Source organism: Dendropsophus ebraccatus, chromosome 15 (assembly GCF_027789765.1).
Source record: "Dendropsophus ebraccatus isolate aDenEbr1 chromosome 15, aDenEbr1.pat, whole genome shotgun sequence".
NCBI classification, from domain to species: domain Eukaryota; kingdom Metazoa; phylum Chordata; class Amphibia; order Anura; family Hylidae; genus Dendropsophus; species Dendropsophus ebraccatus.
Window position 1 is genome coordinate 18395022 of NC_091468.1, and position 23589 is coordinate 18418610.

General features: G+C 44.3%; 1 protein-coding gene across 1 annotated transcript in view; it reads right to left on the reverse strand.

The window, feature by feature from the left end:
• Positions 1-23589, reverse strand: part of LRPPRC (leucine rich pentatricopeptide repeat containing) — a 124507-nt gene that overhangs the window by 48979 nt on the left and 51939 nt on the right. Inside the window, exons 22-24 of the mRNA XM_069954370.1 lie at positions 20973-21058; positions 9760-9967; positions 1541-1665 (exon numbers count right to left, since the gene is read on the reverse strand). Of these exons, the coding sequence (XP_069810471.1) occupies positions 1541-1665; positions 9760-9967; positions 20973-21058 (419 nt within the window). The remainder of the gene's footprint in view (positions 1-1540; positions 1666-9759; positions 9968-20972; positions 21059-23589) is intronic.

Sequence of the window (23589 nt, forward strand, 5' to 3'; positions counted from 1 at the left end):
ATTGCTGGGTAGTGTTGAGCAGACTTGCCAAACTGTTTGGGTTTAGCAACGTTCTTGGAACCAGAGTGGTTGGCATTTGACTCTTGGCGGCTAAAGAAGTTGGATGCCGCCCTAGGGAGTCCTGAAAAACACGTAGCCATTGGCAGCATATCCTCTATTTAATGATTTTCTGGTGGGTCAGGACTACAGAGTTTGCTTATCAATCGACTTACCCCGACTACTAGCCTATTCACAATGGGGGCTGGCGCACATGTGCCAGTGCTCGGGAATAGACCGGCACCATGCGTGGAAACTGTGCTATCGGCATCCCTGCACCGGTGCTGAGCTGATCCACTAATATAAAAACCCAAAGCAAAATATCTGATGGTACATTCGCTTTAAAGCAAATGTACCATCACGACTATGGAAAAAAAGAACTAATTTATCGGTGCTGGCACTGTTTATGGGTGCTGTTCTCATATCTCGGCCAATGAAATGCTGACACGAGGCTTAGTAGAAAAATACAAGCCAACTGGATATATAAACTGGCTGCCATCTTTGAATAAAAAAGATCCACCTTAACCATCAGTGTGTCAGGGTGTTTGATTATCAGTGCGCCCTATAAACTTTATTTATACCTTATTATTATTATTATATAGCCTTAATTATTTATAAAGAGTCTTATGCAACAAGGAATTTTTTTTTTGTAGGTTAAAAACATGAGATCAGCCAAAAAGAGTATTGGGTCATTCAGACTTTCATTGAACCTATTACACAGGGCAATTATTGGCCGATAACTACCCCATGTAATAGGGCTCTTAAGACCCAATTCCACGGAACCATTATTGCCTGCATTCAGACGATATCGACCATTACAGACGATAATCGTCCCGTGGAATAGAAGGCAACAATGTCGGCTGATCGTTGCAGTCGTTTGTTTTTCAACATGTTTAAAAACAAACAACTCATATAGCAGCGATATGCTGCCGTCACTCCGAGGAATAGGAGCGGCGGTCTGCTATGCTATGGGCTGCCCGGGCAATCTAGGGACAGCGAGCTCTATATCCTCTGCATAGGCGGACATAAATACACCACCACTACCAACCCACTGCTACAACTAGAGGGAAACTGAAAGTTTACTGCATACAGAGTCCTTACTGGTTTTGGTTTACAATCTGTATGCTCTTAGCTTCAAGGCTTTACCTAGTGACAGCTGGTGGCTTCTACAAATATGTAATTTGGTTACACAAGGGATTTTAGAGCTCCCATCCACAAGAAAAGGTGGCCGAAACATTCGTCAGCATAGAATTTTACATATAAAACAACATAGCATTACAAATGTGGAAAACGTATTGTAAGGTGGGCAATAACGCAAAGATTTGTCCACAATCAGATACACCTACATGGAAACATACTGGGTTTTAATCCAAACTATTCTGCCTTGCTCCGGTATTAGTACCTGTCAGTCTGGTTTAACATATGCATTTGCCTAAATGGGAAATTTGTGGCTGATTAAACATTCCAATTGAAATATTACCCAGAAATTACCTTTCACGCTTACCTTTTTTAAGCAAATCTGTCTCTCCTTTCTCCACCAGCATGCTTAGCAAGTCATGTAACAGAGGGGCGCACTTGTACTTTTCAATGCATTCGGTCATAGCATTCAGGGAGGCGGGCAGATCGTTCCTACAGCACAAAAGCAAGAAAAATTAAGATTAAACATAAAAGTACATAAACCTTTGCTTCTCGGCAGGTTAGTAGGCCTGGTTGTCAATGGCGGAAGTAACAGCCGCTGGGTCTGACTTAAACCTTTACATCAAAGCATTCAGAGGCATCTGTAATATTCCGTCCTGTCAACAGAGGTATCAGGTATTCACTGCAAAATACTTTATAAGCAAAACTGCAACAGGTCTACTCTTTGGGGTTCAGGATCTCAGACAATTGTACCAGATGGATAACTTTTCCTAGGGAAAAATCTATGTTCTGTTTCAAAAGTATGGATCCATTCAGGATCCAGTAGTCCATGCTCTTCAGACATTGCAAATCTGATTATAACTTTCAGATAGATGTTGGCCAAATACTTCCTCTCCTGAATCCTACACATACATGCAACAGGGTAAGGAGGCAGCTAACGGACCAGTGGTGGTGGCCGATTTCTCTAAGAACTAAGAATTATGCATGTTAAAAGCCAAATGCCTGATCCTGTTCTTCCCCAATATTAGTTATTGGGGGAACAGAAGGGAGCCCACCATACACTTTTGATGATCAGCTGCTGTGTGTGTTTGGCCAAATTTAATATAACGAGTATGGCCAGGTTATGGGTCATCTTTAGTAGCCACAAGGCTGCCCCCTCTCCTACTCACTGTTCTGTCAGAGTATAGTCTTGCCCTTAAGCAGCGGCAGGATCTCCCATGCCTATCTAGTCCTAGAAGTGGTAGAAATAGGGTCTACCACAAGCCCCCTAGTAATTGTACAGTGAAACCTCTCCAGAAGACCACCCCCTTTATCCTGACCAGATTTTGTGTTAAAGATTCAGACCACCATGCACCATGCCATTATTTTGGCCGCTATATAGAAAACCACTATTCAAAGCAATTTTAGGTGGTCTTCTCAAAGAGGTTTCGATGGAAGAAAGGAACTCTCCCTTTTCCGAAGTAGTAGTAACAATGCCTGCCTATGGCGCCACGTTACAGATGCACAAAAAGACCTCATAACCTATTCTTGTGGCGGATTATGGCTCTGTACCATTCAGGAAATAAGCAAACCGTATTGTGTAGGGCAGAACCCTAAGAGCACGTTCACATGAAGGATTTTCAAGCAAAACATACCTGGTAACACTAGTGGCATTTGGCTTATGTGAAAGAAACCTAAACCAGTAGGGCCTTACAAGACAAGACACTAGTTACCATACGTGTTGTAGTCTAAGAGCCGTATTAGATGGAGCAAGTGAGCTCCAATCTGTCATTGTCAGTGCTCGCTTGCACCTCATTGCCACGATACTATTACACACACTGACAGCGAGCGGGGTAAAGTGGGGGGCAGCCCAAGCGACTCTTAAATCGACTGGGTAGATACCGGGGGTCTGCTGCCACCGCCGCTCCTACGGCACGTAGTGATGGCCAGCAGACTGTTGCCATCATTATCAGGATTTTGGTTCATGGAGAAAGCCAACGATTAGCCGGCTATTACACAAAACCATTATCGGACAGTACTCGGCTAAGTATGGCCGGTAATCAGCCAAGTATGGTCGATAATCGCTTCATGTAATAGTCCCCTTAGTCCATCACATATTACTTCCCTCTAAAATTGTTGCATTTTTACACCTTGCCATCGAGCTGCCTTTCTGCCCGTTGCGAGCAGTATGTGTTGCCACGCAACTGAATTACTATATCACAACCAGACACAAGGGTTACGCTGAAGGATAAAACATATGTGCAATTGAAACGTTCATATGACTGCACTAACACCGACAAAAGGTTGTAAATGAGCCCTACCTGACGGCCTCCCGTGCAATTTCCCTTTATAGCAGCCCCTGCTTCCAAGAGCGACGGCCGGCGCCCCGCCGAGACGTTTACTGTTTTTTGTCATTTGGGGTGAAAACTAAATTACAGGTTCATTTCTAGGCTGCAAAGTGACACTGCCGTACAGATAGAGGCGCTCGGAGAGTATTGCTTTAGAGAAGCGACGCTGCGTTGACCAATTTTACGTGGTCAGATTTGACCATTTTATCTAGTTTTTTTTTTTTTTTTTTAGTGTAAGCCCGGACCGACGCGGCCACTAAAGTTCGGAGCGGCTTTGAACAATGGCGAACAGGACTGTCTATTGAGAAGTAAGATCGACAGCGCAGAACGTGAGATAGATAGATCTATAAATACGGGGGGGGGGAAGGCAAGTCTATGATTGCCATTTCATTCAGCGAGAAAATTCAGCTTTTCAAAATGATGGCAAAACAATTATCCTATAGTAAGTACTGACTATACCCAATTCCCACAGCATGAATAGAACTGTTTTAGGTCAAAACGATTAATTAATGAACGATTATGGTGCCAGTCAAATGGACAAGCTAATTGACTTCAGTCTCAGAATGCGCGATGTGAAAAGATATTCTCCGCGTACATAACAGTGATGGAAAGGAAATTAAAAGAAAGACACTAGGGAAAATGGGAAGGGAGGAAAAAAGAGCTCTTAGATGTAATAATAAAAAAAATTGGTTTCAAAGCCAAAGCAGGAGACATTTTACATTCTTATTGTAGTCCGGAATAATTCATACAAACCCGACACTAAACCAAATCGGAGAGACTGAAGAAAATGGTGTTACATGTCGCCGCAATGCTGTACAGCTCACTTTACAGCAGCGTCCTCTTATCACCACAGATACAACAGGAAGTCTCGGCTTTGTTTTAGAATAAAGATATTTTATTGCCTTTGAGAGGAACTGGATCCTGATGGATAATGCTTTTTGTACTAAATAGGCATCTGGATTGTATCCAGTTTTAAAAGAGTCTGGCGAAAATGAATTTTCCATCAGGCAGGGGCAAGGTGGAACATAATAAAAAAGTTCTACTTACCCGACCCTGTGCCTCTGCAGCGCTGTGTCACAGGCTCCCAGACTCCTGCTCGAACTTATTGACCTCCGCCCCCAAATTCTGAAGATGTAACAACTCGGGCCAAATGCCCAACCCATCTGATAGATTGCCCGCTCAGCCAATCAGTGACTGCAGTGTTGTCCCACCCAAGTCACAGACTGGCTGAACGGAGGTGACAGATACAGGAGTCCAGCGGGACACCTGGAGCGGTAAAGCGGTGCTGCAGAGGCACAGGCAGATGAGGTAAGTAGAGCTTTTTATGTCCCTCCCTGCGGGAAAATTATCATTTTTGGTGGTCTTCTCCTTTAAACAGTACATTAATCAGGGCCTTAAAGTGGACATAAAGGATAACAAAAAAACATCACCAATCTTGTCCTTTGTTGGTATCAATGTGTGGTATTACAGCTCAGTACTATTGAAGTTAAAAGAGACATAGGAGGCTATAATTCAACACACCACCTGAGGACAGGGGTGGGGCTGTTTCTGGAAAACAGGGATTTCTAATCCTGGACAATCCCTTTAAAGCAAAGCAAACACACTGCTCTCTGCTGCCACCTCTGTCCATGTCAGGAACTGTCCAAAGCAGGAGAGGTTTTCTATAGGGATTTGCTGCTGCTCTGGACAATTCCTTCTTACAGACAGAGGTGGCAACAGAAAACACTGTCAGACTGAAAAGAATACACCCCTTCCTGCAGGACATACAGCAGCTGATAAGTAGTGGAAGACTGGAGGTTTTTAAATAGAAGTAAATTACAAATCTATATAACTTTCTGAAACCAATTGATTTGAAAGAAAAAAGATTTTCGCCAGAGTACCCCTTTAAGGGACCTCCTAACAAAGTATTTAGCAGTGGGGAACCCTTTAAACCAGGAATGTCTCGTATATCTATACTGTTTAAATATTAATTTGATCACTTGTTAAAGCTTTTAAGATTCTCCCCTCCAACAGAGGGAACTGGCAGTTAAAACTGAAAAGTTAAATGAAAATTTTTTACCGGCGTACACCTTTAAAGGGGGACCCATCAGCAGAAAAACAGAGGTGTAAATAAGTCCATGGCTAGATAGGAAAGACACTCTCTAGAACAGCTCTCCATTCTAGCCAAAAGATAAGGAGAACCCCTTTAACTCATCCTTGTACATACGTGCATGCACAGACTTACACTTCCACGTGTCCGAGTTGTTTTCCAATCACAATGTACGTGTATACATGAACATGCACTGTATAACTTTAATGGAGGGGGGGGGGTGTAAAGTGGCAAATGCATAATATTGATTGATATTACGGTGAAGTGCTGCGGTATTACGCACAAAGCTTAAAGCTAAGTGGCAATTTACCTAAGGGCTTTGCTGATTGAAAAGCTCTCAAACCTGAAAAAATATATAGATATCCAGGAGGAGGAGAAATACAGGAATTACAAGGGAGGACTGCAATATTAAAACTGTAAAAAAAAAATTTATAAAAAAAAAATAAAATGTAAAATCCTAAAAAAAAAAAAAAAAAAAAATCAGCATCAGGGCCATTGTAAAAAAAAACGTGGATAGTTCTTTTGGAACAGGTAACCATCGCCTCCAGGCAGGAGGAGGTTAACGCAGAGTGGCCGTCCTTACATCCCTTTCAACAATTAGGAATCTTCAAGGAGACTAGTGATGAAATCCTCACCACAACTAATCCTCGCCTTAAAAAAAAAAAAAAAAATTAAGTGTGTTGAAGGCTTTGTAATTTCCCTAGGTACAATTTAGCTGTCACTTATTTTAGAATTTACTCAAACACGCATTTCGAGCAGCTCTAACTTCACATGTCAAGTGCTTTCCAGCCAATTAAGTCTACACCGGGAGTCTGTGTTAAACAACTGAATGATTAGACAAGATAGCTCATTTCCTTGCTCTTTTGTTCGGCATTAAAAATGCCACATTTACATTATCAGGCTCAACAGGATTTTCTGACAGAGGAGAAAGAGAGAAAAATTCTTTAAAAAAATTTAAAAAAAAAAATCCACCCTATCGAACACTATCCGTACAAAGCGCATCAAGCCAGTCATTTACCAATCATCCTTCAAAAACCAATAGCCGTGAATGTAACTTAATTACGACTCAGCGATCCTTGACGAGGAACCATCTTATCGCTGTCTTATCCCGTTGGGGTGAGCGAGTACGGGCGCCTTTGTCCTCCGTCTCCAGTTCTAAATACTTAATTGTAACAATAGAGTTGCCTTTGATAGTGTGGCAGGACGGCCGTATTTACTTACGTCCTGACAGTGTAGGTGAGGCGGGAGCAGTGACTATCATAGGCATGCAATTCAACGCAATGCTATGAGTAGTGTACACAGAAAAACAGATATGTATGTATACACACCCATCAGCCGTCGCATTAAAACTATATAGTCATCCTCACGGCACCACAACAGTTCTGACACACTTAGGTGTAGACTCCACAAGACCTGTAAAGGTGCCCTCTGGCATCAAGGTAATTAAAGTGGGTGTGCCACCATTAACACTTAACCCCCTATCCACAGAACTGGGGGTAAGACTGCTAGCACCAGTCTAGCTAGCTAGTTTTTTTAGTTGTGGCTGGAGTTCTCCTTTAAGTCCTGTGAAGTCTCCATGGATGGGAATGGTTTCTACAGCACATCCAACAGATGATCGATCTGGGGAATCTGGAGGCCGCCACCACCTTGATCTCTTTGTCATGTTCCACATTCCATGTCAGTAGTGTGGTCCCTGGGAATTATCCTGCTAACCGCTGCCATTAGGGGGGATCCTAAGGGGGGGGGACGGCTTGGTGTGTACAATGGTAAGGTAGGGGGTACATGTCACAGTACCATTTACATGATGCCAGGACACACAGATTCCAGCAATGCCCATCACACTGCCCCTGCCAACTTGTCTTCTTTCCATAGTGCATCCTGGTGCCAACACACACAGGGCCGTCCACATGATTCTTCAGACAGGCCTCCTCCTTCCATGCTTCATGGTCCGGCTCTGATGCTCTTATGCCCGTTGTAGATGCTTTTTGGCCGTGGACAAGGATCAGAACCAGTAGCTACACATCAAGCTGTGATGTCCTGTGTGATCTAACACCTTCCTATCACGGTCAGCAGGAAATATTTTTCGGCAATCTGTGCTACAGCACTTTAGACATGGTAGGTCAGCCTTCATGGACCAATCTGTATCTATGTACCCTGAGCACCCATGACTGTTCCTGGTCTCCGTTAATACTCCTTAGACCACATTTAGCAGGTTCCAACCACTATGTACAGAGAACAACTCACAAGACCTGAGGTTCTGGAGATGCTCTGACCTCACCATCACAATATGGCATTGTCACGGTCGCTCAGATCCCTACACTTGCCTGTTTTTACAGATCTAACCCATGATGGCTACTGGTATATTTTCTGCTACATTAGTTTTTCGTGTCTACCATGTTTCTCCAAAAAGAAGACAGGGTCTCCGATTATTTTTTTCTCCGGAAAAAAAAAAAAAAAAAAGTTAGGGCTTATCTTTGTGGTAGGTTTTATTTTTGGAGAAACACAGATGCCATTATCACTCTATACGGTCGCCAGCCGCAATACTGTATGTCGCACTGTTAGGCTCCGTCCCCCTCTGTAGTTTCCCATACTGTATAACTGGCCCCTCTGTATGAAGGCTACCCATAATGTATATCTCCCTTCCCCCACTGTAGTTCTTCCCGTGTACTGTATATACCAGCCAGACCACTGGTTTTACAGCAGAGCAGTGTTCGGTAACTAAAAATATTACTTGATGAATAACTTGATGAGTCCTGTAAGTATAACTATAGTAGCTGATATAAGAAAACCACTTTAAATGGAATTTTGAGGATTTAAACGGCTAACAGGTATACAGGAGTCAGGGAGAGAAGCGGAGCAGGACCTGGCGTCTCATTCATGCAGCCCGCATGGCGTAGAAAGACATAGTTTTATCTCCTGGCCGCCAATGCTAGATCAGGAGCGACCTCTAAGCTATGACAAGCTTGATAAAGGCCCATGTTAGACAATATAGGGCCGAAACGCGCTGCAGTAAAGAGTATATGTTTACTATGCCATCTACTTCTGAATGATCCCTGGTTGCACCGCTGTGTGCAAATCTGAATACTCCTGCGCTTATTTTACCTGGTGTGGATTCGACTCTTGGTCCTGTAATCGGCTGATTACACATCTGCATTTGCTTCTCCCACCGTCGGTGGTGACGTCCCCCAGTACAGCTGCGGAGTACACCCATTTATGCTGCATATAGAGTTGTGCCTAAATTTTGCACAACCTATCCAGGTGAGTGGATCCCTGTAAAACCCTGCTACCACTTACCTGGTCATCTTTTATCAAATGAGGAAGCGCCCCCTGTCTTTCTCTCTCTCTCTAAGCTATGAATGACAGTTGTAATGTCCAATCAGAGCTGTCAGTTATAGCTGAGAGGAGTTCAGGACAAGTAAGAAAAAGAGCCCGCCTCCTGGACACTTTACGTCACTAGTTCATAGCCAGGAGACTTAAATTTCAACTGTGACATCATGTATTGGTTCACTCTCCTATCGGACCTCTGCATAGGGTCAACGACCCAAAAATATAATTACTAAAGCTACAAGTAAGGATATGAGACATTTCCCCTACTTTTGATTTAGGGCACATGCACACAGAACAAGAGAGCTGGAAATTCCAAGCGGAGTCCGCACCGTGGGTTCCGCTTGAAATTCTGCCTGCCCCATTGCTTCAATGGGATTTCTTATGCGCCTCTGCTCAAAAAATTGACATGTCAACTCTTTGAGGCAATGGGGCAGGAAGAATTTCAAGTGAAATCCACGGCACGGACTCTGCTTGGAATTTCCGCCTCTTTGCATAGCACTGTGAGCACTGGCCCTTATAAAGAAACACCCAGCAAAAATGTTATCCTCTTAGGACCTGTTTACACTCTGGAATCGGCACCCAAAATCCGTGTGGTCTCGGCACCGAATCCTACCTTCTATCTTTTTGAATGGGAGGGGTCAAGGACTTGAGACGCGAAGGGCGGAGGCACGCGAGCCCTCCCATTCAAAAGGATAGAAGGCAGGATTCAGCACTGTCTGTGCCGGCGCCGATCCCATAGTGTGAACGGGCCCTTAATAACCAAGATAATTTTTTTTTTCAAAGAAAAAAAGAACAAGCTGGCCTCAGTAGGTCACAGGAACCCCTCGAAAGACCACTACTTACTTTCTCAAATGCACCATCACCAACGGGGAGCACATCCTGCCATTAGGGTTGATCAGCCCCATCATCACGCTGTACTCGTGGATGAGGTTCACGGTCTGGACGTCCCCTTTCAAGGCCAGGTTGTTGAGGATGTGGAAGTAGTAATCGGTGGTGGACTCGTCCATAGGAACATCTTTCTCCTGCATCTCCTTCAGAATGTTAATGGCATCTACAATAGAGCGACACAAAAGGACCCTTAGGTAATTTCATGGAGCGAAAACAAACTGTTATTAAAACAGCATTTCCAACCCAGCAGGAATGTAAATTCTGGTGTATAATGCCGATTCCGAGTTAATTACTGCTTGCATTTCTAAACGAGACTACAATTATAAATCCACAATAGCATGGTTTTATCATTTCCCCGCAACTGTGACTACAAATTACAGATAGGAGCTGCGTGCCCACTTTCACCGTGTAACCCTGTACTGTCTGCCCTATAGCGGCACGATCTTACTAAATGGATGCTTTTATCGTTCAATGCCAACATCTGCTAAATCGCGGCATTGTTTCTCCAGCAGATGGCTTGTCAGGAGGCCAGATAATAAAGATGTATTTACAGTGTATATACAGCCAGACTAATGGCCTGATACCGATAGGGTCTGTTTGCTGTGTCGATACTAATTAGACAAGCCGAGCCAATGAAAGCTTTCCAGCAGACCGCATGTTAAAACATTAGGCTCATTAAGCCTCATTACGGAGGCAGAAATAAACATTTTGGTGTGTGGGATAAGTAAAGGGGATTTACGTCGCCTTGTTTCTTAATTATCGCACAAGCAAATGTTTTGACCAATTTACATTAGAGATGCGAGGGGGTGGACGCAGCACAAACAGCCGCGTTTCTTCCTCTCTAGGTCATAGTTTTTGTGGGTTTTTTTTTTCTTGGTTTGATCTAACGTCAAAGCACTCATGAAACCGGGAAGGTTAAGAGGGGTGTAGAATAAGCATATAGCTGCCATCCCTTTTATTGAGCATTCAAATACTGGCGAAGGAGGGAAGGGTAAGCGCCTATTCGGGTGCACTCGCGCCAACATTTTGTTCTTTTCTGTCTAAACTTAAGGGTAGCAACCTCACATGCTAAAGAAATGCAACGGACCTGGTACGACAACACGTGTTACGCAGCATCTAAGTGGCACAGTCGTATTATTACAGTTGCGATTTTGTGGCAAAATTGAATAAAAATAAATTAAAATAAAAATCAATAAAAAATAAATTACCAAATCACAAAGGAGTCACAAGCAGATTGTGGATCAACACGACTCGCATGGTTACAACCCCAAATATGTAAAGAGTTAGACTTTGGGCTGTGTTGTGTCAAATTGCATCGCCACCACAATACCAATCATTTGATGCAATTTTGCAACAATATATTAAGCCTAGTGTCCTATTACATGGAGCGATTTTTAACGATTAACGATCACAAACGAGATTGTTTATCATTTACCTGAAATCGTTCACCATATAACACAGAACGATGGTCGTTCGTTCCGTTACTACAGTCATTGCGAAAGTTACTATGACCGTTTATTCCTTCTGATCCCAGCAAAACAATGAACAATGTGCAATTACACTGAACGATTAGTGAACAAATGCGGAACTTGAGTGAACGATTAACGATAATTTTAGGTTCAGATCTAAATCAACGACATACGAATGATTTTTTAATCGTTGCCTGCAATTACTCGGAACGATTATAGTTTACATTTGAACGATATAACGATTTTTCACATGATAATCGTCCTGTGTAATAGGACCCTTAGTTAACATTACAAAAGACCTCTAACGTGTATGGGAACCTCCGGTCTCAATTTGAATTGCCTAATACTTTTGTTTTTGGAGAGAGAAGTCGCAGCCAGAGAAGTTTGGCAGAGGCTTTTTTCGCTCTCCTACTTAAGTAGCAAACGCAAAGTGATAGTTTTTGCCTAAAAGAGGGTTCTGCAGTGGTAGACCCATTTAGAAACACTAAGTGGTACCTAGAGGCAGATATTGCTGACACCTTAGAACGACTTTGTTTGCCTGACAACAGCTCTGGGACAAGACGGGAGTACAATTTCATAGACCTTAGACCTTAATGGGGCCTGGGCAGCCCTGGTGCTGTGAGCGGGGGAGGGGAGGGCTGTTAGGTTAAAATACGCATTACTGCTTGATGACCGCATGGTTGTTATACTCCTCTTGATGTAAGAGTTACTATGTAATGTGTTCAAAACTTAAAGGGGTATTCCAGGGAAAATTGATAAATTGGTAATGGAAAGGGTTAACCAAGGTTAACCCTTTCCTAATATACTTACCTGTCCTTTATTGCCCCCCCAAGGAGATCTCCGGTCCGGCCACGTGATCTTCCAGCTTGCCACTCGTGGATCCTCTTCTTCCGGTTCGGTGACGTCACCATACCCGGCCGGCGTGTGGCGTGTCTTATTAGCGGCAGTGCACTGAACCCTGACTGGCTTGGTAGCGTGTAGCCAATCAGGGTTTAGTGTTCTGCGTCTCCACCACACACCAGTTACATCTGCAGGGCCGGCGTCAGCACGTCATTGTGAGGGGTCCCTGCGGGGTGCCATCCGACATCACTCTGCAGGACACCCCCCCCCCCACCCCCCGTGTCAGCGATGCCGACCTGAGTCCCGGGAGGGGAAGGGATACGGCGGACGGCATCGTTGACACCCGGGGGAGGGGGGGGGGAGGTCCTGCAGAGTGATGTCGGATGTCACACAACAGCACCCTGCAGGGACCCTCACAGTGACCTGCTGTACAGTTAGCTGATTCCCCCCGGCCCCCTCCCTGAGTAATCATTGTGATCCCCCCGGCCCCCCTCCCTGAGTAATCATTGTGATCCCCTCGGCCCCCCTCCCTGAGTAATCATTGTGATCCCCCCGGCCCCCCTCCCTGTGTAATCAGTCAGATACACAGATCACTCTCTCCTGCCTCACACACAGCGCCTGTCAGCTGGGGATAGCTGTTTGCAAAAGGCGCCGAAATCGGGTCCAGCGTCGCTGCAGCATGATTACACCGGGGGTGAGTGATCTGTGTATCTGACTGATTACACAGGGAGGGGGGCCGGGGGGATCACAATGATTACACAGGGAGGGGGGCCGGGGGGAATCACAATGATTACTCAGGGAGGGGGGCCGGGGGGAATCAGCTAACTGTACAGCAGGTCACTGTGAGGGGTCCCTGCAGGGTGCTGTTGTGTGACATCCGACATCACACTGCAGGACCTCCCCCGGGTGTCAACGATGCCGTCCGCCGTATCCCTTCCCCTCCCGGGACTCAGGTCGGCATCGCTGACACGGGGGGGGGGGGGGGGGGGGGGGGGGGGTTGGCGGGGGGGGTGTCCTGCAGAGTGATGTCGGATGGCACCCCGCAGGGACCCCTCACAATGACGTGCTGACGCCGGCCCTGCAGATGTAACTGGTGTGTGGTGGAGACGCAGAACACTAAACCCTGATTGGCTACACGCTACCAAGCCAGTCAGGGTTCAGTGCTCTGCCGCTAATAAGACAGAGCCACACGCCGGCCGGGTATGGTGACGTCACCGAACCGGAAGAAGAAGAGGATCCACGAGTCGCAAGCTGGAAGATCACGTGGCCGGACCGGAGATCTCCGTGGGGGGGCAATAAAGGACAGGTAAGTATATTAGGAAAGGGTTAACCTTCGTTAACCCTTTCCATTACCAATTTATCAATTTTCCCTGGAATACCCCTTTGAATAAAAATATGCTTGAAGGAAAAAAAAAAAGGGTTCTGGGTAGAGAACTGCAGCTAAGCTCCACCTGTCTAAGCATTTATATGTGTGAAAGGTCTGGGAAAGATAGCTGTGATTTATACAGTAAATAAATAGTGAGTATGGGGGGGGGGGGGGTTACTAATATTGTGGAGCTTAGGCCCCTCCCCTCAGTGACATAACAACTGTCTAGGCCCCCTCCGATGCCATTAGACTGGGCCAACCTAGAGGGGGCAGGGCCTAGGCCTCTAGGTCGGCCAATTCCAGCAGCTGCAGAGGGCAGATATTGGTTTCCATGGCTGTTAAGTCCCGCCCCTACGGCACTGTCCATCAACAATAACATGGATTTTTGAGGGGAGAGACCACAAAGAAATTCTTTATACGGTAAGATACGAAATGTCCACAATTTAAGCTTAAGAATGGTGCTAAGAAGTCCTGATATGGAAAGGCTGTGACAATATCACTTAGATGGTCCAGTATATATTTTTTCCAATATTATTATCTATTATAGAATTGTAAGTTAAAAGCAATCCTGTGATCAGGATCCTCATCTCTTGGTCAGAGTGGAAAGCAATTACAAAGAGCGTCTTTCACTCTGGAGGACCTGTCCTGCACAGAGAACCTACAGAGCTGAATGAGCAGTGTAATTCTTCATTTCTCCTGTGGAGGCACTGCAGGAAAATCAAACGCTTCCTGCTGGGTTTTCTGAAAGATTACAGTCAATCAACGGGGGTCTCAGCAAGGGGGACTTTTTTTTTTTTTTTTGGCAAACTGTCAAAGGACCTTTGTAAGGGTGGGTTCACACTACGGAATTCTCGCGGATAATATCCGCGGAATTCCGTCGGCTGTCCGTGCGCCTTCCCGTTGGCTCCATAGACACTATTCTATGGGCCGGCGTATACCGCTATCCGTCGTAAGTGACATGTCACTTCTTTCAGCGGATAGCGGAATACACCAGACCATAGAATGGTGTCTATGGAGCTGGCGGAAAGGCGCGTGGACAGACAGCGGAATTTCGCAGAGTTTATCCGCGAGAATTCCGTAGTGTGAACCCACCCTAACAAATTGGGATTGTCCGAATTAGAGGAGAATCTCTAAGATTTTTCCAAAGTGAGTTTCTGTTTAGCCTATACTGGTTTCTGCTTAGAATGACTAATAGTGATGCGATGTTCATTATCACACTGATGTGCCATGAATAACTTCCAATGTCATGTGGCACCATGTCAGCCATGCAATAGACACAGTGGAACATAGGCAGGTTAAGTTGCAAGGGTGAGAAAACGGCCATCTTGCAGTAATGGCTGACCAATGTTAAAAAAAATAAATAAATAATAAGAGACCTGATTCTTGGCACAAAAAAGTGATGTACATCTCCCCAGAGGATGCCAGAAAGACAATTATATACGCCAAATATGTGTGTGCCAAGAGACATTATACTATACTAACACACACATTTACGTTTTCGTATACAACCGAGAGGGGAGAGAGTGTGTGAACTTGGCCTCAATTTTCCCGATAGCTCCAGTAAGTAGGACAGCGCTATATGCTCGATTACACAGCCAATGTATTGACACCACGGGTATTTACATATCTATGCTATTCCCATACGTTTCCGAAAGAGGAGGAATGGTGGAGATCTTGCTGATCCTAATTACCATTGACGTTCTATAGAATGCACTCTATATACATTAACACTGCCGCCTGGATGTGTCCTGCGGTCTCCATGCATTCAATGTGCCAGTAAGCGAGCAGTATGGCTGAGCCAGGAGGCCATGCCCATTATAGAAGAGAGAGAAGAGGACGGGTTTTGTTACACAAGCATCTTTTATAAGCAGAAATCTAACAATTTGCCCATGGTGTGACCTCATTCTACCATAGCAGCAGTGCTGGGAATGCCTCTATAGGAGGGAGATGGAGGGGGGGATGGTAAATTTATGGAAACATTTACTGGATGTTGCACAGTGGATGGAACACACCCTTATACTCTCTGGTATATGTATCATCCTCCCAGTGAGGACTGGGCACCACATGGAAAACCACAGGCTAAAATGTCCGTCAGAGAAGGTCACAGAGCAGGAAACACTTCTCTCATATTCTGGGGAAATTGGTTGACGACTAAAAGGGCTGCAAGGCTTCTCATCCAGAGTTATTAGAATAGTGAAGGGTCAATCTATTTAGTTTTGCAGGATTTTATCTGATACTATATTACAGGAAAGTTGCTCAGTAAATGCAAGAATCCCACCAGTCATTACCAGAGATGTGCAAATCTTCTCTTCTGTGAACACCAACAATCTGCTGACTGACTACCTATACATCTCCCATCTCATACTCGTATCCATCCATCCCATATCTCACCCCCATATCTCTCTCTATCCCCCATATATATCTCTCCCCCATTTCTCTCTGTCCCCCCCCCATATCTCTCGCTCCCCCCCCATATCTCTCTCTATCCCTCCCATATCTTTCTCTATCCCTCCCATACCTATCTATCCGCCACATATCTACCTATTCATCTCTTATCTATTGCTTATAAATCAATCATTTATCTATGATCAATTTATTATTACCTATTTATCCATCTTCTATGACTTAAAGTGACACTGTCACCTCCTTTTTGCATTCTGACATCACTACACAGGTGTAAAGGGTAAATTTAGCGGTTTTCATACCTTATTTTATAGCATACGTCATGGTGCTTGTTCAAGTAAAAAGTCATCTTTTATCAACTGCAGATTGTATTAAGTGGGCGTGGCCTCGTGGCATTAGCGCCACTTAGCCCCTCCCACAACGCCACAGTTGGCCTCGCCCCCTCGTCGGCCATTGGAACAGGCTGGCCAAAAGGTCTAGACCCCACCCCCTTTACGTCGGCCAACCAATGGGTGTCAAGGGGGTGGGACAAACGGTGCAGTTGTGGGCGGGGTTAAGTGGTGCTAATGTCGCGAGGCCACGCCCACTTAATACAATCTGCAGTTGATAAAAGGACACTTTTTACTTGAACAAACACCATGACGTATGATATGAAATAAGGTATGAAAAACACTAAATTTACCCTTTACACCTGTGTAGAGATGTCAGAATGCACAAAGGGGGTGACAGTGTCACTTTACTCTGTACAATTCATCTACCTATAAATAAATCAATCGATCCTCTATTGTTCTAATATATGAATTATCTATCATCAATCCATCTCCATCATTATCACCCTCTTTTCTCCATCTAACAATCATCTTTCTATCCACCATTAATATTTCAACTAATCTATCAGTTATCGGTCTCTCATATCTACCAATTTTCTATCAGTGTATAAATTATCTATAGCTATCTCAATCCCATCATCCTCATTTCTCAGTCCAGCAACCAATCATCTAATAATACATAAATGGATCATAACTTTAAACGATAATAAATAAATTTCTGTAAAGACCTGAAAAAAAACCCTCTGTGCTGCTGTGAACATTCAGACGTCAACGATTGCAAACACTAAACTTGTCCGAACCAAAGACTACAGCTGTAGGTGACAAACCAGTGACAATGACACAAAGCTGAGATCTCCAAGTCTCCCGGAACACGTCCTAATAAACTTCAGGGAAGAAGCGCTGAGGGGGAGGAGGAACAAGTCAAGGTTAGGAAATGTCATCTCTCATTATTAGAAAAAAAAAAAAAAAAAAAAGTGACAGTGTTAACCCCAGATAACATGACACCTATGGGGTTAAAGCAGTTTAATGTTGTCGTCTCACAGGTTGCGAGGGGAAAAGCGACAGTCTAGAAAATAATTACGCTCTGCAAATAAAGCGGAGAAAATGTGGCTCCTCACCAGTGGCCGTCCTGCACGGGGCTGGAGGCGAACGCGTTACTTCTGCTTTATTTATATTCAATGCATTGGCTCATTGAGTCTGCACATTTCCCTACGCTGGTACATATTTTAAACAATAAAGGAAAGCTTAAAGCTAAATTTCCTTCCAGCAGCCTGGCCAAGCACATAATGCCTCCACCGAGGGCCATATTGCGCAGCGGCTGATGAGATGCGTGATGAGTGAGCGCCGCGTCTTTGCGATGCCTCTCCGAAAATTGGAATGTGCCTGAAAATCTTCACCGATTTAAACGCCATCGACCTTATGTAAATAAAGGAGCTCGGCAATATGGGAAGCGAAGGACGCCCCGCTGGCTTCTTAATTCAAAATATTAACATGGTCACCAACTGAATCGGGGGCAGCGGGCAAATATCCAGGAGTAAATTCTCATCAGGGAGCAAAGAAAAAAAAAACATTTCTAAAAAGTAACACAAAACAAGGGTTATAAGAAAAATATAGACTCCCCCCCCCCCCCTTCCCAAAAAAAAACCAGCGCCACTCCTGTCTTCAGGTTGTGTGTGGTACTGCAGCTCAAGTGAAGTAAATGGAGCAGAGTTGTAATATTACACACAGACATAGGGTACAATCACACCAGACCCGCTGAGGATCCCTGCCCAGTATACTCTATGGGCAGACAAACTCACAGCAGGATGCACATCCCACTGCAAATTCCTCCACAGCCCGCCCAGTTAACCCCCCCCCCCCCCGGCCGCCGGAGCGTATACTTCACCTGGTCCCCGCTCCGGCGGTTCACCGGCACATCCCGCTCGACCAATCAGTGCACTGCCCTGCCGCAGCGCACTGATAGGCTGAGCGGGACGTAAAGCCCCGAGGCAAGCTGGAGAGTGGAGAAGGTGATCTATACACTCCAGCCGGCGGGGGGTTAACGGGGAGAACTGCTGACATACTCATAGCGGGATGTGCATCCTGCTGCGAGTTTGTCTGCCTATAGAGTTTACTGGGCAGGGATCCACAGCGAGTCCGTAATCCGCTGCGGATCCGGTACGTGTGAACGTACCCATAGGGGGAGATATATCAAACATGGTGTAAAGTGAAACTGGCTCAGTTGCCCCTAGAAACCAATCAGATTCCACCTTTCATTTTCCAAAGAGTCTGTGAGGTGAAATCTGATTGGTTGCTAGGGGCAACTGAGCCAGTTTCACTTTACACCATGTTTGATAATTCTCCCACTATATTTTTCTGGTTCTAGATAACCCCTTAAAGAGTAGTTTACTTTCTTTCAATAAACAGCGGCAACTCCTGTCAGCGGGTTGTATCACGTATTGAACGGCGGCCTCACTAATACGAATAGTTCTACTTTACAGAAAGAGACACTGCTTTCTGTTCTCATAGAAAATCCTCTCTGTAAGGCTATGTTCACATGGATCTATGCTGCCTATGATGTGATCCATCACATGAATCAGTCAGTATCCCACTTAAAACGGGGATGCCGACATACTGTGGTGTAGTGCAGCAGCGACTGTGCTCGGGCCGCATTCAGCCGCTAATTTAACAGGAATCTATAGCATGGGCCACTGCCTTTTAAAGTCCCTTTAAATTAGCCTGATTCGCCAGGTAGTCACTAGGTCACTGAAATTAATTTTCAGCATTCACCTAACAATGCATTTGCAATCCAGATATTTGTAAAGTGTCATAGGGGTAGTAAATGGAAAATCTATGGAGTTTTGCAGAAATGCACGAGATACAGATTTGACATTCAGGATTCTGGGAAAGCTGGGTGAACCTTTGTGTCGGAGCCGAGGTTACACATGGATACTGTGGCCCAAATCTAACTATTAATATTGTAGTTCTGAGCCAATGATGTGCCTATTCTTGTTGTACAAACACATGCCACACTACTCATAAGAAAAGGAACATAAGTGGGTGTGGTTTACTGGCAGTGGGTGTGTCCTACATAAAGGGGTAATTTAAAGCATTATCCAGGCTTAGAAAAACATGGCACCCCTCACATCCTCAGTTTGGGTGTGGGTTGTGCAGCTCAGTTTTATTAAAATTGTAATACCACACACAACCTGAGGAAAGGAGTGGCGCTGTTATTGCAAGAAAATAGCTGTGCTTTTTCTAAATGTTAATAACCCCTTCAAGGGAGTTATTGATATATATATAAAATTTCCTTCTATACAGGGTGCCACACTTATGCTGAGCTCGTACATGGTACTGCAGCTCAGCTACAAAACCACACACAAAATGAGGGTAATAGTGACACTGTTTCTGTAAGAAAGCATCTAATTATGGATAACTCCTTTAACTTGTTTATTTGAGAATTCAAAAGTTTTAAAAGAAAAAAAAAAGGAAAAGTTGAATTAAAAAAAAAACAAAAACATTCAGTTAAATGAAGTAAATAATATTGCTGAGTAAACAAAAACATGAAAATAAAAATCCACAGGGAAAAAAAAAAAAAAAAAAAAACACTGAAAATTTCCAATTAACACAGGATAGGTGATGACTTCTAATAGACGGGGGCTGCTGGGACCCCCACCAAGCAAGAGAGCAGAGTCCCATGCCCCGAGTGAATGGATGGCAGTCAAGCATGCACACTGACTCATTATTCAACCTCATCGAGACTGACAAAGATAACCAACTATCTCTGGCAATCCCAGAGCTGGAAAGTGCATGATCAACCACCTGCATTTATGTGATCGGTGGAGGTCCCAGGGTATCACCTATATAGCATAACCCTTTAAATAGCCAAGTGCAAATTGTGGAACAAAATCGATTCTTAAAGGGGTTGTACAGGCTCAAAAAATCATGACTGCTTTCTTCCAGAAAAAGCGCCATTCACATCCTCAGTTTGTGTGCAGCTTTGCAGTTCATTTCAATTGAAGGGAATGGATCTGAACTGTAATACCACACACAACCTGAGGACAGGGTTGGCGCTGTATTTGCAAAAAAAAAAAAAAAAAAAAAAGTAGCTGTGCTATTTTTCAAATCCTGGATAACCCCTTTAAATTTCTCAACACCAAATGCATTAAAAGGTTCACTCCAAAAAGTAATGTAACCTATTTTTAACCCCCCCCCCCCCCCCCCCCAATGTTAAAACCTGGAAAGTTTCTATGATACTATGGAGAAAAAAAAACACAGAAAATAATAAATCTGCATTTCACATGTATATATATCTCGAAGCACACGTGCAGGCGCCCGCACTTCAGGGGCCATGAGTGTCCCTTTCTAAGGAGGTTAGAGTTTTCGGTTTCTGTTCAGCCATCAGACCTCCTTAAGCACAAACAAAGCCATTAGTCTGGGCACATACGCAATTTATGCCATAAGTCATGATCTTCAAACTCAATCCAAACAGCAATGCTAATAAAAAAAAAAGCGCTACAGAAATGCAGAAGGCACTGAGCTGTGCAAATGTAAATGACAAGCCTGCCAAGCCATTAAAACTAATGGCCTGCACTGGCCAAGCGGCTCTGGGTGAATTCACATGCAAATTTGTATGCAAAATGTTCAAGCACTTTCCGGGGCATAATATACCATTAATTGTAAGTCGGAGGGTTTTTATGTATTTTTTTTTTCTTCTTTTTCTATATTTTGTGCCAAGATACTTTTACCACCCAGAATAAAGAATGTAAAGAAGTAGTGTACCTTCTATTAAATTGTTCTCAGTAAGAATCCTTAGGAGGGCCACATACTTCCGAGTGCTGGGAACAGAAGTCATTGCTTTCTGGTCTCTGCAAAAAAAAAAAAAAAAATTAGCACTGACACACTGTGATAAGATTTTCTATTTTTTTCCACAGAAAAAAAGCAACTTTCCCTGTGGATTCTCGTGTTGTGAGGATATATAGGCAGTAAGAAGCAGGACTGCGAAGAGCTAACAAATATCAGCTTCCTCCATACACATTTATAAGTGCAGAATGTAAGACCCTATCCCTATCCATGGGGCTATGGTAAGGGATGAAAGGCGTCCTGCCTGCAGCCACCACTAGGGGGAGCTCGCTGCATACTATTTTATTAGTCAGCTCAATGTATACATTTTATGGTAGTAAAGTCATATGTGCCCCCTAGAGGAACCTGTAAGCATCACAAAATTTAAAAGGAAATCTCCAGGCTTAGATAAACATGGCCACTTTCTTCATTAACCCTTTCACGACCTGGTGTCATTGATGCATCAATGCCCAGGTCGTTTTTGGATATCAGCTTATGAGATAATAATGATATGTACCCTGCCCCCCCCCCCCACCGGCCTCCATAGCCAGGAAACCGGAAGCCTGATGTTTCCATGGCTACCATCGTGAATCTGCGATCACTTTGCAGAGCCCCGATGGACACGAGAAAGAGAATTCTCCCTCTGAAGAGGGAGAATTCTCTGTCTGGAGCCCTAAAGATGCTGCAGTCGTGCTGACCACAGTAAGTATAGAGTTAGGTTATGGCAGGTCGTTAACTATCACTGATAGCCGGGACCCGCTGTGGATGACACAGGCGCAGCTCGAACGTAAATTAACGTCGCTGCAGCCTCAGGCATTGGCTACAGTGACCTTAATTTACTATGCAGCGATGGGAGGGGGTTAAAAAGCACCACTCTTCTCATCAGTTTGGGTGTGGGATTTTGCAGCTCAGCTCCACTCAAGTGAACAAAGCTGAATTGTAATTCCACACACATCCTGAGGACAGGGGTGGCGCTGTGTAGCTGTGTTTTTTTCTAATCCTGGATAACCCCTTCAATTATTTATTTTTTACATAATTATTACCCACATTTCATTATTTTAAAGTCTCCTGGTTGGGAACAGGTGAGTGGTTGTCCAGGCAGCTGTTTCCCACAATCCCATGACTGCAATGTTCCTTCCTTATTACTGACTGCAGGGTTATCCAGCACTACAAAAACATGGCCACTTTTCCCCCTCTTGTCTCCAGATTGGGTGCGGTTTCAAACTCAGTTCCATTGAAGTAAATGGAGCTTAATTGCAAACTGCACCTGAACTGGAGACAACACTAGGGGGAAAAGTGGCCACGTTTTTGTAGCACTGGATAACCCCTTTAAAGGGGGTGTAGCACCAGGGGTTTCTAGGAAGCAGGATGAAAAGTTTTCTATCATAATGGAGCAGTGGTAAGGCGAGAACACTGGTGCTTCATTCACTATATGGAACTGCTGAAGGAGGCTGAATACTACACGTCGCTGTCTTTAGCAGTCCCATAGACATGGAAAGACGCAGTAGTGCTCATGAGTGACTTGCAGTGGGAGACTAAAGAACCCCATTCATGACATCATAAGGAACAAGCCCTTTAGGGTGCGTTCACACCTACAGGATCTGCAGCTGATTTTCTGCAGCAGATTTCAGTTAAATAACTGAACACAGCATCAAATCTGATGCTGTGTTCAGTTATTTAACTGAAATCTGCTGCAGAAAATCAGCTGCAGATCCTGTAGGTGTGAACGCACCATTAAAGGGGTTATCCAACGCTACTAAAACATTGCCACTTTCTTGCTCTTATCTCCAGTTTGGGTGCACGTTTAGCCTAATTGCAAACCACACCCAAACTGGAGACAAGAGAGGTGCTGTCTCTGGAAGAAAGTGGCCATGTTTTTGTAGCGCTGGATAACCCCTTTAAATTTTAAATGGGTGTCTGGGCAGTGGCTATTTTATTTTTACTGTGTGGTCTGGGCCAAAAGTGGCGTACTTAACAAGGACCTGGTCCTCTTTACCAGTAAAGAAGGGGACCTTGGGTGGTGACTGGGCACTGAGGCAACCAGCAATAGGAGGAGGTGACCCAATGAGATACCATTTTTCAATGCGGACATATTAAAAAAAAAAAACACCCTCTGCCAAAACAAGCAATTTACAGGGGTTATTCAAAATTTTAAAAAAGCACAGCTACTTTCTTGCAAAAACAGCGCCAACCCTGTTCTCAGGTTGTGTGTGGTATTACAATTCAGCTCCATTCACCACAAAGGAATTGAGCTGCAAAACCCCCACACCTAAACTGAGGATAGGAGAGAAGCTGTTTCAGGAAGAAAGCGGTTATGTTTATATTCAGATTGGAAACATAAGGCAAGCAGACTACCGTTATAAGGCCTTATTCACACATTCTGTAAAATGTATGCAAAAACACAATTACGGACAAATTTAGGGAGCATCAATTTCAATTGGGCTATTCACACTGTTAGTATTTTTTTAGATCGTGCTTTAAAAAAAATAATTCCAGCATCCTAGCACGGGACAGATTCACCAATAGAAGTCTATGGGGAGACTTTCGTACATCCACA